This window comes from Perna viridis, chromosome 10 (genome assembly GCF_037379345.1).
Source record: "Perna viridis isolate PV_CMFRI_1.1 ecotype Kerala chromosome 10, ASM3737934v1, whole genome shotgun sequence".
Lineage (NCBI taxonomy): Eukaryota > Metazoa > Mollusca > Bivalvia > Mytilida > Mytilidae > Perna > Perna viridis.
Window position 1 is genome coordinate 24,154,401 of NC_142454.1, and position 15,064 is coordinate 24,169,464.

General features: G+C 31.6%; 1 protein-coding gene across 2 annotated transcripts in view; it reads right to left on the reverse strand.

Annotated features, from left to right (window-relative positions):
* LOC148605056 (uncharacterized) overlaps window positions 1-15,064 on the reverse strand; it is a 49,605-nt gene that overhangs the window by 32,564 nt on the left and 1,977 nt on the right. For both annotated transcript variants that reach the window (XM_088548521.1, XM_088548522.1), the window contains 9 exons: window positions 13,351-13,370; window positions 11,283-11,419; window positions 10,338-10,421; window positions 9,384-9,496; window positions 6,609-6,789; window positions 3,331-4,899; window positions 2,653-2,958; window positions 1,261-1,349; window positions 681-780 (listed from right to left, as the gene is read on the reverse strand). In XM_088548521.1, the coding sequence (XP_088404647.1) occupies window positions 681-780; window positions 1,261-1,349; window positions 2,653-2,958; window positions 3,331-4,899; window positions 6,609-6,789; window positions 9,384-9,496; window positions 10,338-10,421; window positions 11,283-11,419; window positions 13,351-13,370 (2,599 nt within the window). The remainder of the gene's footprint in view (window positions 1-680; window positions 781-1,260; window positions 1,350-2,652; window positions 2,959-3,330; window positions 4,900-6,608; window positions 6,790-9,383; window positions 9,497-10,337; window positions 10,422-11,282; window positions 11,420-13,350; window positions 13,371-15,064) is intronic.

The window sequence follows — 15,064 nt, forward strand, 5'->3', positions numbered from 1 at the left end:
AGTAAGCAATATTGTTCATTCAATATTCAAATAAATTCTTTATTTAGCATTGTACATTTTATTAACAAATTTCTCAATTAATTTTGGATCCAGTACTGTGGGGGGTGGGGAGGGGGAGTTAACCCCAAAACATATCATGGGTGTTCTTCATCCAGGACACACTTTTCTATGGGTTTGCCCTGATTACTATCTCCACATAAGCAACTTCAAATAACAGTGATTTCAAGAATGATATAAAGTAAACAGACAAGTTTTAAGTAAATGTCTTTGTAAGAATCATGCAAAATCTGAAAAATGTGATACACCTAAAAAAAACGCTACATATTTTTATTTTTGTAATTAAGTTGTTTTTAGGTCTATACTATGAAATGTGTAATTATTCATTCAAATCTGCATGCTCTTAGGAGATAATGGACATTGAAAATACAGTAGATTCTATTGTATTTGAGTGCCATTTACAGAGTTATCTCCCTTAATTTTGAACAGTGCATTCTATATAATTTTTATCTCCTAAGAACATGGGTTATATGAAAAACCACATGCTTATTTCTGTTTACTATGACATTTAAAACAAAATATCGAAAATAAAAATATGTAAGCTTTTTACCCATTAATCTCATTTTGCATGATCCTTAGCTGGAGTGCTAGTTAATGATTTTCCCCATCTCTTAATAACCCACCTGAATCACTACTGTCTGTCTCCATGCCAGCATTATCAGCTTCATCTTCGTCACTGAGGTCCTCTGTAGCTTCATCATCATCCTGCTGGTCCATTGGTACCTATGGAAAAATATTTCAGCAATTTATTTTCCAGCTGTCACATAATACCATCCTTGTAAACAAAGAATGTATATGGTTATCTACCTATTACCTGGAAATATTTTGATTGAAGTAAGAGAAAAATCATTTCTGATACAGTTTATTCTGAAAACTGCAAATTTGACTGAACTTATTCAAAATGACATTAACAAGAAATATTATTGAATAAAAAAAAATTAATTCCCACACAACCAACCAGGAATTTTTGTCTTGGTTACAAAGAATGGACATATTTGGCCTGGTACATTTCGAATATCAAGTTATTCAACATTATTCATGTAGCATAGAAATTGTGCTAAATGACCGTTCAAGAAAATAGAAATCAAACTTATTGCCTGATGTTTTACAAAACATGGAAAGAAAATATTGCACTTATTCTATAAAATGTGATGTCTAGAAATTATAATCAAGTGTAATAAGTGTACAAAGGGAGATAATTACATCCTCCTCTTCATAATTATTTTCTTCCGCTTCATCCTTGTTGTCTTCCTCTGTAGAACTTAAATCATCTAAATCATCCTTTTTCTTTCCTACAAAGTCAAAATTAAAATCTATTATTAAAATCACACATTATTTCTCTTCCTTCTTTATGGTAAATGTAATTTTTGTGTGGAATTACTTCTTCTTAATGATACAATCTGTGCAATTAAATATTGTGCTGTTACATACATTATATTATGGAGAAACCCCCTTCACATGATCACAATAAAAAAACCCTACTTCATAGAGAGGTGTCATAAAACTCTACTCTTAAACCCAAAACACTGAGCTCTATTATCATAAGTATGCGAGTAAAATTGGTTAAAGAAGGAGTAACTCAAAATAGTATCCTACAACAACTCAGATGTGGTCCAAAAAGTTTTAAATTATGATCAATATAAGGCCAAATGAAATTAATTTAAAGATTCTCAACCCCTCCAATCCCAAGAAAAAAAAAAAATTCAAAATACAGATTTTTTTGGGGGTCAGTTTCTAGTATTAAGATACTATAACACACAAATCTTTCATTTCTTGGTGACTAAAACAATGTTTCTTCTCTGAATTAGATGTGGCCATGGATTTAGAACATATCTATACTTCAAATAGCCAAAAAAAAAAGACTAGTAAATATCTGGTTAGAAATAAAAAATAAAATCCTCCCACCTGCTCAATATTTTGGGTGAACATTGGATGAGAATCTACCATTAAAGTTTACTTGGCCTTAATGACAACAAAGAGTCAGAATTTCTATTTTACAAATGGGTATTTGCCATGTTTCTAAGACATCAAAGATGATTCTCAGCAATACATAAGCGGTAGTTGGACAAAATGGTAAAGTTACCTTAATGGTCCATGATGAGTCATAAGAACAATTAATACATTAAATGAATCAAGTCTAATGTGGTTAAAATTTGTTTCCATTGAATCTCTTATGAATTAAGTGCATGTGACTTTGATGTTCGACTTACTGACCTCGAAATCATTAGGTGCCTTCCTTACCTCATAAGCTTTCAATTGTCCAAGTTTGGTGAAATTCCATGAAGGCTTTCAAAAATTACTCTTTGGAAACAAATTACGGACAGATGGAAAGCTGAATTCTATACTCTCCAGCTTTCACAAAAGGTGGGGGACAAATAATCATGTACGGTACTTTTAGCTGCATATTAAAGACTTCAGTATATCACCTTTTTAAAAGGGGTTGACCACAAACTTCACTTCAACTTACCATGAACAATTAACCACATAAATGGTCTGTCCACAGGTACAACAATGACAAATGGTAGTCTCTATCAATTATCAATTATTTATAAGTTTTATACATATATATATTTATAAAATGACTTTCAGTCATACCCTTTTTAGATTTGTCTTTCTTTTCAGACTCTTTCTTAGACTTCTGGTCTTTCTTCTTTTTATAATTATCTTTTTTCTTTTCTTCTTTTTTGCTTTCTTTCTTCAGTACAGGTTTCTTCTCTAAATTTTCTATTTCTTTTTCCAAATCTTCATCAAAATCATCAGAATCATCAGAACATTTCTTCTTCTCTTTCCCTTTAGATTTTCTCAGTTTTTCTTCTTTCTCTTTTTCAGCCTTCCTTTTAGCTGACTTTTCTCGGTCTTGTCTCCTTGAACGAAGTTCTTTAAATTTCTCTTTTTCAGCAGCTATTTAAGAAAACAATTTGATTATACACATGATCCACTTAAATTATCTAATAAGAAGCAAAAACTATGATCACTGACCGTTTAACATTTAGTGAGAAAATAGCCCAGACATATTTCCATTTAAATCCATGAAATTTAAGAACATGAGAAAAGGCCTGGACAACACAAAATTTTACAGCCCAAAAAATAAGGCATTTCATTAATATAACCAAGGAAAACGAAATTTCATTACCAAAGAAAAAAAAATCATTTACAGAATTTCGTCCATAGACCACTATAAGTAATTCATTATAGGCAGATTTAAAACAATGAAGGCCAGAAAACAAAGGATTTTTTTTGCCTTAGACACAACTAAAATTTATACATTCATACCTTTTTTATTGGACGTCCTTGTTCTTCTTGTTTTCTTAACACCAAAATCTGAGTCATCTGAATTATCAGAATCAGAATTATCTTCAACATCACTTTCGCTCCCGCTTGATTCACTTATATCTACATTCCTCTCCTTAGATACACTTATTTCATCTTTGTTGTTGCCCTTTCCTTTTTTCTCAAGTAAACTATTGTCTTTTTTATCACTAATTGTTTCCTTTTTGACAGACTTATCAACATTTTTCTCTTCCTTCATTTCTGAACTTCGAATATCTTTTCTATCACGATCTTCTGCTTTTTCACTGTCATTTTTGTCATCATCTTTAACTTCAACTGTCCCAGACAGTTCCTGAAGTTCTTGTAATAATTCAAGATGTGCAGCATCATTTTCATCGTCAGTTTCATCTTTTTCATTGTCTTCTGTATTAGATTCATCTTTTTTCTTGTTGAATTTATCTCCCTTTACAACTTCACCTTGTTCTGTGGTGTCCTCTTTCTTGCATTTCAATTCCTCTTTACTTTTCTCTTCCTCATCCTGTTCCATAGGAACAAGGTACATTTCCATATCAGTATTTTCACTTTTTTCTTCCTTGTCATCAGAATTACTGTTTTTCTCTGAGCTGTCAGTAATATCTAGTACCTCTTCCACCTTACTTTGGTTGCCACTCTCAGTTTCAGAATCAAGCACAATTAAGTCCTTTTCTCCAGTGCTAATAACTGAGCTGTTCCCTCCAGTTAGTTTAACACCCTCAAATTTGCTTGATTTTATAGGTTCACAAATCTGTTCCTTCTTAGACTGTGATTGACCTTCTTGAACAATATTTGTGCCAACAACATCTGATAATTGTGTTAAAAACAAATCAACACTACTCTTCATAATAGAAATAGCAGTTTTTCTACCATCAATAGCTATCTGAGACAGAGAATGGCCAGTTCCTTGTACATTTACTCTAACTGATCGTAACACATTAATCAAATCATTTGTAGACTGAATAAGCTGATCAGCTACATATGGAACATTATGGGGAGTCACATTATTCCACACAAGAGGCTCTCTTTTTTGTATTACTTCTCTGGGAGCCAATGAAGATACAGGATTAGGTTTAGGCTGTACATAAACTAACTGTTTAGCTGATCCTCTGTTTGGCTCAACATATATAACTTTCTGAGGTTGTAAAGAAGTCCGAGGGGCGACACTGACCCCCTCATGTCTGATGACATTAATGTTTCCACTACTTAAAGGTGCAAGTCTCACTGGGTTTACTGGCTGTGAAACAACTGACATTCGAGATGTAGCATTGGTTGCTACTACAGATTCTTTTGACTTTGGCGTAGATGTTTTATACTGTTTTCCACCTACATTTGGCAATTTAATCACCAATGAAGTCTTATTTTTCTCATCATCTTTTGATTTTTCCTTACTTTCCCCTTTATTGGCTTCTTTCTTTTTCTTAAATGATTCATTAAGTCTCTCTAATTCTTTATCAATTTGATCCATAACTGAGTTACACTGTTCAACAAGAGTAGTCAGAGGCTTAGGGTTACATATGTAACACTTGAATTTATCACCTAAAACGACACAAGAAATATTTATCATCTCTACCAAGAATTTTCTTTTAATGCATAATTTTTTTGTTTAGTGACATTTACTAAAAATTACATGCGCACATTCTGTAATACTTCACACCAAATTTAAAATTGCGAGCTGAAAATAAAATTTTATATCAGTATTCTATACATACAACACTTATTTATTTGTTTATAATTTACTAAGTCAAGAGATGATTTCCAGTCTTCAATTTAGTTTGCCATGGTGACTGAAAAATTCCAGGTAACTTAAAATTGATTAGCAGTTGCTTAACAGCATTTCCATTGTTCAAAGTCCAACAACAATAAAATCTGAATTTTTTCAAGTCTTGCTGGTTTTAATGTCTATAAATCAAAACACTGTTTAAAAGCAAATAAAACTTATCCCATAACTAACAAAACATCATTAACAACTTGGAACATGACTGACAAATATCAAGAAATCTCCAAATTTCAGGTACATGTACCAAGGTTTGACTCTAAATTAAGAAAATATAACCCAGATTTAATTTTAAGCTTGAATCTCAAAATAGACTACCCAGTATTCTAATTGTACTGAGCATATTTTGATCATGCCTATCTATTAGAATGTGCATGTAAAGTACAGAAAAAGTTTAATTTGATAAATATCTTGCACTTTGCTTAGATTTAGTCTTTGCATTGGTTAAAACAACAATCTCGACACTGAATTTACAAATCCAAATTTCACCAAAAGGCAGATACTATAAACAATAACTTATGATTAAAAGATCTTCTTGTAACTCGCATGAAGACACTTTCATTGTATTCATAATATGTTAAAAATAACAAATTAAAGGTATTTATATAGACATTTCACATATACTTACCATCTTTAAAGCACATAAATTGACTAGAGTTGATCTGTCAAAATTTTTATACCATATATAAAAAGTTACGGATAATCAAAATACTTTAAGTATCAGTCTTTGTAATAACCAGATAGGTGGTGATTCATGTATGTCAAAAACCCAACGAACTCACTTTTACATAGTATAATTCAGAAATAGTTACAAACCACATAACCAGCCTTTATATGTCATTTGGTTGTAGCACATTTGAGATAAAAATCATATACATTTGGAGCTTGTGTTAAAAATTAGCATTTTTGAAAGAGTTTTCGTCGTTGATTTGGTAGATTTAAATGGGACATGAATGTATGTTTTTTCTCAAAAACCGATCTACATATAGAAAGGATCATTATTTTATAAAAATAAAGTAATTATTTTTTCTGTGTGCGTTTTTTTTTAACACCATGTACCATCACTACAACTGGATCGGTATTTTAACAAATATTTATTTCAAAAGTAATTTAGATTTTTTTAGCTGTTTGACTATCTTATTGACTCAAATTTCATAACTACCAACTTAACGAAGATTTAGCAACTTGACGATCTTCTAATACTGTAAAATTACTTGAATTCGTGATTAGGTAAGAAACACAAGTTCGTGGATTCTTGAATTCATGGTAATGAGGTTTTCAGTAAACACATCAATGAGAATATCTGTTTCGTTGGGAACCAAATTTGGTGGTTTGGCTCAACCACGAAAAGCACGAAAATTGGTAACTCACGAACAATAGTACTTTCACAGTACCATTATCCATTCTTTAAACTTCGCTGTAAAATTTATTTAAGTTGTTTCAACAATTCATATTGAATCAATTGACTTACCATCTTTCACCCTAGTCACTTCAGCTCTACCAAGATTCCTTTTTATACAGGCCTGGCAGAAAGCATTATGGCAAAAATCACAGCCATAAATTTTGCCACCTTCACTACACCAACGACAGTACTCGTCTACACCATCCTCATCCTGTTTAATTTCACCACTCTGATGAAACTTGTAACATCTCTGTCAAAAGCAAAGTATAAATGTTCTTTTAGCATTTGGAACCAGCAGCAAAAACAACCCAGATTTAAAAATGATGATGCATGCATATACATGTATCTGTCCAAAGGCAAAATACATTGTCCTAGCCTTTTAATTCAGCAGAATAAAAGGTTAAATTAGATATGAAATTTTTAAGTATTATCTACTTAAACAGGACTGAACTATACATTTACCAACAAAACAAGTGTTTTAGTAATGTCACAAGTCAACATTACAACAGCAAAAATGTTGTATATTTTTCTGAAATACTAATAGATAAAGAACGTCAATAAGTTTTAGCACATTCAAAAGGACAAACTTAGCCACATTATAAGGTAAACTTGGGGCTATTCTATGGCTTACTCAAAATTAATTCTTAAAAGGAACAGGAACCCTTTTCAACATGGGGTATATTGATAGTTTTTACAGAATACAAGAAGAATCTGAAGTTCATTTTCCTAAATTGTACTTAATTACTGAATTAGAGGATAACTGCTCTAAATTTATGGTTACCGGGGACAGCCATCTTTGCTATAAGATAATCTCCCTTACTGCAAAATTACCAGATGGCAGCACTTATTACGATGTAAATGTGGCACTTAGTCTGATTTAGTATCAAGTAACAACCCTAAAACTGTGAAGAATGTAGTTTGTCACAAATAGAAAATAATGAATGTGTTTTTGAAAATTATACTTTACTTGTAAGTGAAGTTCACATTTCTGTTAAATGGAATATATATACACAAGATGATAACAAAAAGAACATAGATTACTTATTTTTTTAATTTAAGTCATTGACACTGCAAGCTGATGTATTATATTTTTTTCTATACATTACTCAGTTTTAGAGACCATTCAATTTAATTGAAAACAAAATCAAAAGTTTAAGAAGAAGATTTTGAAAGACTTTTTTTTCAAATTAGAGAAGTTAATATTCTTGAATTTGAAATTTCATGCAATACAAAGAGAGAGAAAATTCAACTTTTTTATCAGTTATTTTTTTTCCTCATTTTTCCTTTTGTTGTAAACACACTACAAAAGTGAAATATTATTTACATTTAATTTTTGTCTGATGACCTGCTGTGGTGTCTCAAATTATGATATTGAATTTTTAAAAGCTGTTTTCAATTCTCAGTTATTTTTTTACACCTAATGTAAATTTTTTTTAAGACAATTTCAAGTTCTGATATTTTTTATTATACAACTGTTTAGAATTACATTTTCTACTTAACACACGTTTTGTTTCTTGTATGACCACATGTTAAGATAAAGCATCACTTGATCAGATTGGTGTCACAGATATGTCATAATCATGATGCATGCTGGGGAAAAATGTAAGCCTCCTATGTTACTGTTTATTAGTTAATTAAGGCTAATTAGTGAGGCTTTGAAATTAAAGAAACACATTTTTATGCATGTTTACATTGATACTATTAAATTAAAGTAAAACTCTTTTGGGATTCCTATTCCCTTTAAGGAGGTAGACCTAGGGTAAGGGATATTACTCTGAAATCAGTGACATGTTTGTATCATATTCAATTTTACTAAAGCCCATCAAGCTTTAATTTGAAACAGAATGAAATCAATTCAAGTCACTTTGATGGTTACATGACATTGATGTAAAATGCAGAATACAAACATTCCAATGATTTGTAAGAGTTGTGTCCCTTACCCTAGGTCTACCTCCTTAAATGAACCCAAGACAACTAGTTTTTCTATCATCAACCTACAATACACTTGAATTCCATTTCAATTAGGCCATACAAAAAAAAATGCCTAGATTCTCAGACCAAAAAAAATTGATGCAGGAGAGAAGCTCATTTTTCTTTTTGTTTTTAGTTTTTTAAAGAAATAACATCAAATTGAACAATTCTGTAAACATACAGGATGTTGTATAAAATACTCCATGGCATTAAAACCTCACTGGAATATGAGATGTGACAAGAAATAAGAGCCATTGCCATGAAACATACCTTTTGTTCTTAATCGATGTTAAATAACAGCCTCATTCGCATCATATTTTTTACCTTTCTGTCAAGCACGCAGAGGAATCTGTTAACTAATTAAAAGTCAATTCCTGACTGGATATGAAAATTTCAGGATTTTACCGTAATAAAAATTGCAGATGTGAGAGGGTTTTTAGGGATGCAGGGGCCTGAGAACCTAACATATTTTTTTAGCCTTACAATGTACAATATTTGATATCATGAATTCACCTCCAAGGCAATATTTCTTTTGACTTCAAAATCAAACAAAACATTCATATCGAAAAACACTGAACTTTTTCGGTTGCAGAACACAAGCTCTCTTCCCAAACTTCAAGAAAATGGCAACTGCAACCCAACATCTGAACAAAAAAACCTGAATCCTAACGAAGTTCATCATTTGTTTCTCAGGCATTTTTTTCTCTCTTCTGAGGTTACCTTATGACCGATTTTCATTGCCATAAAAAAAAATAAAAGGAAATCCACTCCCTCATCACTTTGTATGCCTATGTTGCATTACAGAAGAAAACAAAAAGAAAAGACTTGACTTCATTGGCTTCTATGAATAAAGAAGTAAACAGTAATACCTACCCTGCACACCAGTACAGAAAGTTCTGGGTGTTTTCTAGCATCTCCCTTCTTACTAGTATTGATCTGTTCACCACAGGAAGTACAGAAAACTGAAGATAGGTAACCAGATGCTTCTGAAATAATATTTTCAAACAAACCAATTTTAACAATGAAAATGTGTGCATGATTGTGGAATAACTGGTTTAATATCACTTTTAGGAGCCTCAAGTCAATTATTAAGCAGACAGTGGTCATGTGATTTGCCATGTTAATGTTTAAATATATAGCTGGGGACAGGAAAATAAGATAATATATTTCCCACAATTTTCAGTTAATGATATCATAAATCAATTAAATGATAATTTTATTCTGCCATATTTTCAGATTTTTTCCCCTTAAATGTTTGTAAAATCATTGAAAAAAAAAAGATTTCTCTTCATCTTTCTGGGCATGAAATTGCTCCTATTTCTCACTGCATATAATTCAGAAATAAGTGAGAACTTTTCAACTCACTAAAAGTACAATCATGAATGTAGCATGAAAGGTAACAAAAAGGAATACGGAAAAAATCAAAAACTGCACAATCTGCACTAGCATACACTTTACATTTTATTAATATGGTAGCCTGAACCCAGTCAGGTAAGATGACACTTCTGTGTTTTGAATATTTTTTTTTCTCCTAAAAGGTCAAACAAAAATTTGAACAGGGCAAATTTATTAATTCTTAATTAAATTAATTTTCCACTTGAACCGGCCAGAAAGGTGTTTGAAGCATGCAAATTGGCCTCAAGCCTGTTCCTAATGAAAACACTGTTCTAAGCAACAGCCTTTTTAAAAAGATCTGACTTTGAAAGGTCAACTAAGGGTAAATTTCAAAATCAGAAGCAAAAATGAATTATTATAATACATGTCACATCCAGACTGTAAAACCAAATCCAAAGTAGAGGAAAATCAGGTCTAATTACATATAAATACCTAGAACTTTCTTTTTGTTGGAAGAAAAATCAGGACCCTTATATGCATTGTCTTCTACTGGTTCTGGTTCCACCACAACAGTTCCTGTAACAATAGGTAAGTGGTTACTACCAAGGAAATACAATAAAATCTGTTGAGTAAGGATTACATTTTCATCTATGTTGTTGATGACTTTTTTTTCTGGCTGAATCCATATCAACTTAGGCCATAAAAAAATATGTCTGTTTACATTTGCTACACCAACCGTTAGTAATTTTGTCTACATACTGAAAGTAAAATGAAAATGGTAATTTCAATTTAAAAACTTTAGTTTATTTCAGCTATGTAAATTGGATGTTTTCATGTTCCTCAAAGTGAATCAATTGAACTAAAAGTCAGTATGGCAAAGGTTATGTCAATCTGCGTTAAAGTGCAGAAATTTTTTAAATACACATTGACATATGGACAGAAAGTCTGCTATTACAGATGTTCTTAATAGAATTATAAATAAACATGGAGAAAATTAACCATAAATTTTACTCCAAAACTAATGATAAATGATTTGGTTGAAGTAAAGGTGAGACCTGTGCCAAATAAAATAAAATAATATAAAATGCCAACAGACTGACCTTATTTTATTTAGAATGTGACAGTCAAAAAGCAGGAGAAAATTATGCCTACAAGTACTACCCTTAAACACTGAACATAAAGTGTCAGATTGGCAAAAATGTTTTGTGATATTTAAGATCAAATAAAATTCTTTTGTACAGGAGTATTAAAACATAAATATGGAAATCATTGCTTGCCACCTTGCAAGTGCTACAACATCAGTCCTAGCAAAATGTGTATTTTTGCTGGTCTCTGGCAAAATGGCTTGTAGTGCTTCATGCTCATCATCAAGGACATTTTTCGTTATGCTATTTTTAGAAATCAGCCATTATCATTTTGAGAGAATGCATGTAAAACCTTCTGGTAGATCTTCAGGAATATCTTCATCTTTGTCCTTGCCTTCGTTGTGGCCATTGGTCATCTGACTGTCATCATCATTTGTTGTGACATCATCTTCTTCATCTGAAAGGACCTTTCTAGTAACCAATGGTTTTCTAAAAAAAATAAAAATAATAGGGTTTCATTGTTGCCATTTTTTCTTATAAAGATAAATATTATCATACTACTGTCAGCAGTGATTTTCCAACTGTTTTGGGAAGGAGGCACAGTGTTCTCCCCAGGCCCTTAAAGCGCTGTGCTTTACAGCGCTATCCAGATTGAGCGCTGCGCTATTGAGATCGGTACTGTGCTATCTTGCTACCAGCCCTGTGCCATAAACTTAAATTTGAGGATTAAAAATCAATTGTGACAGGAAGTGTGTGTGCCCCAAGGTCATTTACAGCATCCTACAAGGTAGCCTAATTAGCAATAAACACGCTATGGTCAGTTGATCACCGCATAACCACACAGGTGTCTAAAGCCAATAAAAATCATGGCATTGCCAACAAGATTCTTTATCAGTCACCCCACCTGGCCACAAATTAATTTCAATGAAGGTGTCAATCTGATATCAATATCTGATACTGACCCAATCAAAACTGACTGTGGTAAAAATTCGCTCAACCCTGGCCAAAAGCATGTGGCTATTTATAAATGCAAAGTTGAATAATTGCACAATCACATGATGTTTTCAACAATAAGAAGCTGAATTACCTTATAAAAGAACATATTAAATTTCCAATTAATATTTACTCCATCAGATACTTCCAAAACACTTCGAAAAGAAAAAGGAAATTGCTATCTTTAGTTTATATTGCCATGTTCTTGTGTATCAAGAGCAAATGTTGTTTTGGCGAGAAAATTAGTCAAGAAATAGATCGTTAAATCCCCCAAGTCTAAAAATACAATATAGTACAACAAGTGTGGGGGAAATTTTTTTTTTGTAAATCATGATATGGGGTATTTGTCATGCACAAACTACATATAAACACAAAACAAAACAGCTAGTGTGCCAACTTTAAGTAACAACAAGATTCAGGTTTTTTCCTGGTATAACTAGCCTTACTAGGTCAACTCCACACTACTACCTGAAAATTTTTTGGAAACATAATTATTAAGACCAGAGTATTCTTTCACATGTACCCTATCAGATAATATTCTAAATATATAGATATATTAAAAGTTAATACGACTAGAAAAAAAGTTTAAAAGAGATTGCTCTTAATCAAATGAATATCACTTTCAAATGCACCATTGAGGCCCAAAACAAATGAAAAATTGTAATTTCCAAGGGTCTGCTGTCAGCAGAAATTTGAAGAACACTGGGTGTGTATGAATTAGAGAAAATATTAATGAAGAATTACTTATCATAATTTGATAGAATATCTTTGATTTTTCTGTTAATTTAAAAATGAAAATAACCAAAAATGGTATTAAAGTTACTGCAAAACTATTTACTTTCAAATAATTCATGTAAACATAAACAGCAAAGTACAAATGTACATTTTTAATACACTGATCAATCTTTATATAATACATTAAATACAAAGTGGCATGTTTTGATACGAGATATATTAATGTCGTGTCACGCGTGCTGAATACAGCGCTATCTGAAAATCCTGGGGAGAACCCTGGGACAGTGGCCCATGCAATGGAGGAAAACTGTCAAAACTGTGACATACAATGTATACGAGGGCAAGGATGGATTTTTATACAATATTTATAAAACTAAACCCTAAAAAGAAACTTGATGAAGACCATTACAGACTTCATTGTATTGAAGTCCATGAAGTGCTCTATGAAAAGCTAATTTGAGATACTAGTAGAGGGAGGATCTTCTACATCTCACAACTAAGTGTCAGTCTTTGCAAGAATAAGGCAGTGGGTGAAACATCATAATGGTATGAAAAAAACCTGTCATTTTTAAATAGTCTAATTTAATAAAAAAAAAAAAATCTGTCACCAGAGCTCTGTGTAAACTTACACGACTTGAAGGTCAAAATAGGGTGTTACAGGACAGTTAATATAATTGAAAGACAAATCTTACCTTCTTCTCGATGAAGACATCTGAAAAACCAAAAAAAGTGATCTAATTTAAATCAGGATGCATACTATAAATTCATCTGCTGAAGATTTTCAATAAAAACTTTACAAAACATAACATTGTTATTAAAAACAATTCTACTAATAATAAAATTTACAGACATTTTAATAAAAATAGTGATGGAGACACGATTCACTGAATGTACCGATATTGTATATTTCTGGGGATGATTTGGTTCACAATACATTGGACCACTTATAATACTAACGATACAATGCTATTTCAAAACAGATTTGTTAGTGTTAGGGATAAAATTATTTGAATTGCTCAGAAAAAATAATATTTATTAAATATATTGATGGACCAAATCCTAACTATTAATTCATTCCAATTAGTCCTTTTTTTGCATAAGTAGCTTTCTTTTGTAAAACATGGCTGCATCCATGACAGATGACAATTGGTGATTTGGGAAATATATTTTTACTCAGTATCACAAACATAACATATTGTTCAAGTTGAAAAAAAAAAGGGTTATACTAATTTTTTAAATGTGTAAAACGACCACAAAATGGCTTCTTCGTACAATGCAAATTGTTCAAATCTTATCAAATTTAAATCCAGACCACAATATTTACATTGTCAAATCAGCTGCGATACCAAGATGATTTTCTGTTGTTCGGTAGTTTGACGAAAACAAAGCAGTGAACCAATTTGATGGGAAATACTTGCTAAATGCAAGTTGAAATTCAATTTTGCCATTATAAACTATTTCTACTTGCTAAAACTTGCAAGTGGTATTCTATATGTCATATCGGTTAAGTCAAGAAATAACCCAGGCCACACTTAAAAAATTTTCCAGTTTGCACTAACCGACCCTGATTTTCATCAATGGGTAGGTAGGTAGGCTTTTTTTTTGGAATGATTGACCAGACACTCATATAAATATAAAATTGGAGCTTACTTATATTCCTCCATAATGTTGAAGATCTACATGTACTAAGATTTGCTTTTATATTTGTTAAATTTTCCCCTATATCCGTTCCTAAATTTTATGTACCATGAACCAACAGAATACATGTATCATTGATGTCATACATTTCTTCGTGTTTGAAGCAAATGAGTTAAAAAGATGTCATCAGATCCTTCCATATTTCTTTGAGAATGAAGATGTTTTTTGATACAAAAAAAAAATTAAAAAGTGTCCTGGAAAATAATGTTTAAGAAAAGAAAAATACTCTTTTCTTTGACTACATGGAATGATTACTAGACTTTGCATTTTGTTAATAAAATGAAGAACTTTGAACTGTTTTATTTAAACTGACTAGAAAAAACAGGAATGATAGATGTATCGTTGAGCTTATTGGACACGGTTACGAGAACACTGTCAGTTTTCTTAAGTCTGATCTCATCAGGCTCTGTTATATCATCAAAATCATCATTCCATGTTGCACTGGTGGGAAAACTATGAAGTCTGTTATGAATCAATGGTTTGATTTTTATTTTTGTTTTCGGAATATTTAAGCCGGACAGACGATGACAACATGAATCTGTCCATCTTTCTACTTCCACTCAAAAGTTATCGTAGGTTGGTTAGACCGGTAAGTACCACTGACTTTGGAAATGCCGAAAAAGTCACACACAGAACAAAGTTGAATGAGAGATGTAAAAAATCGTTAAATTTTATTTTTCGATACTTACACCAAAAAAACTTTTGAGA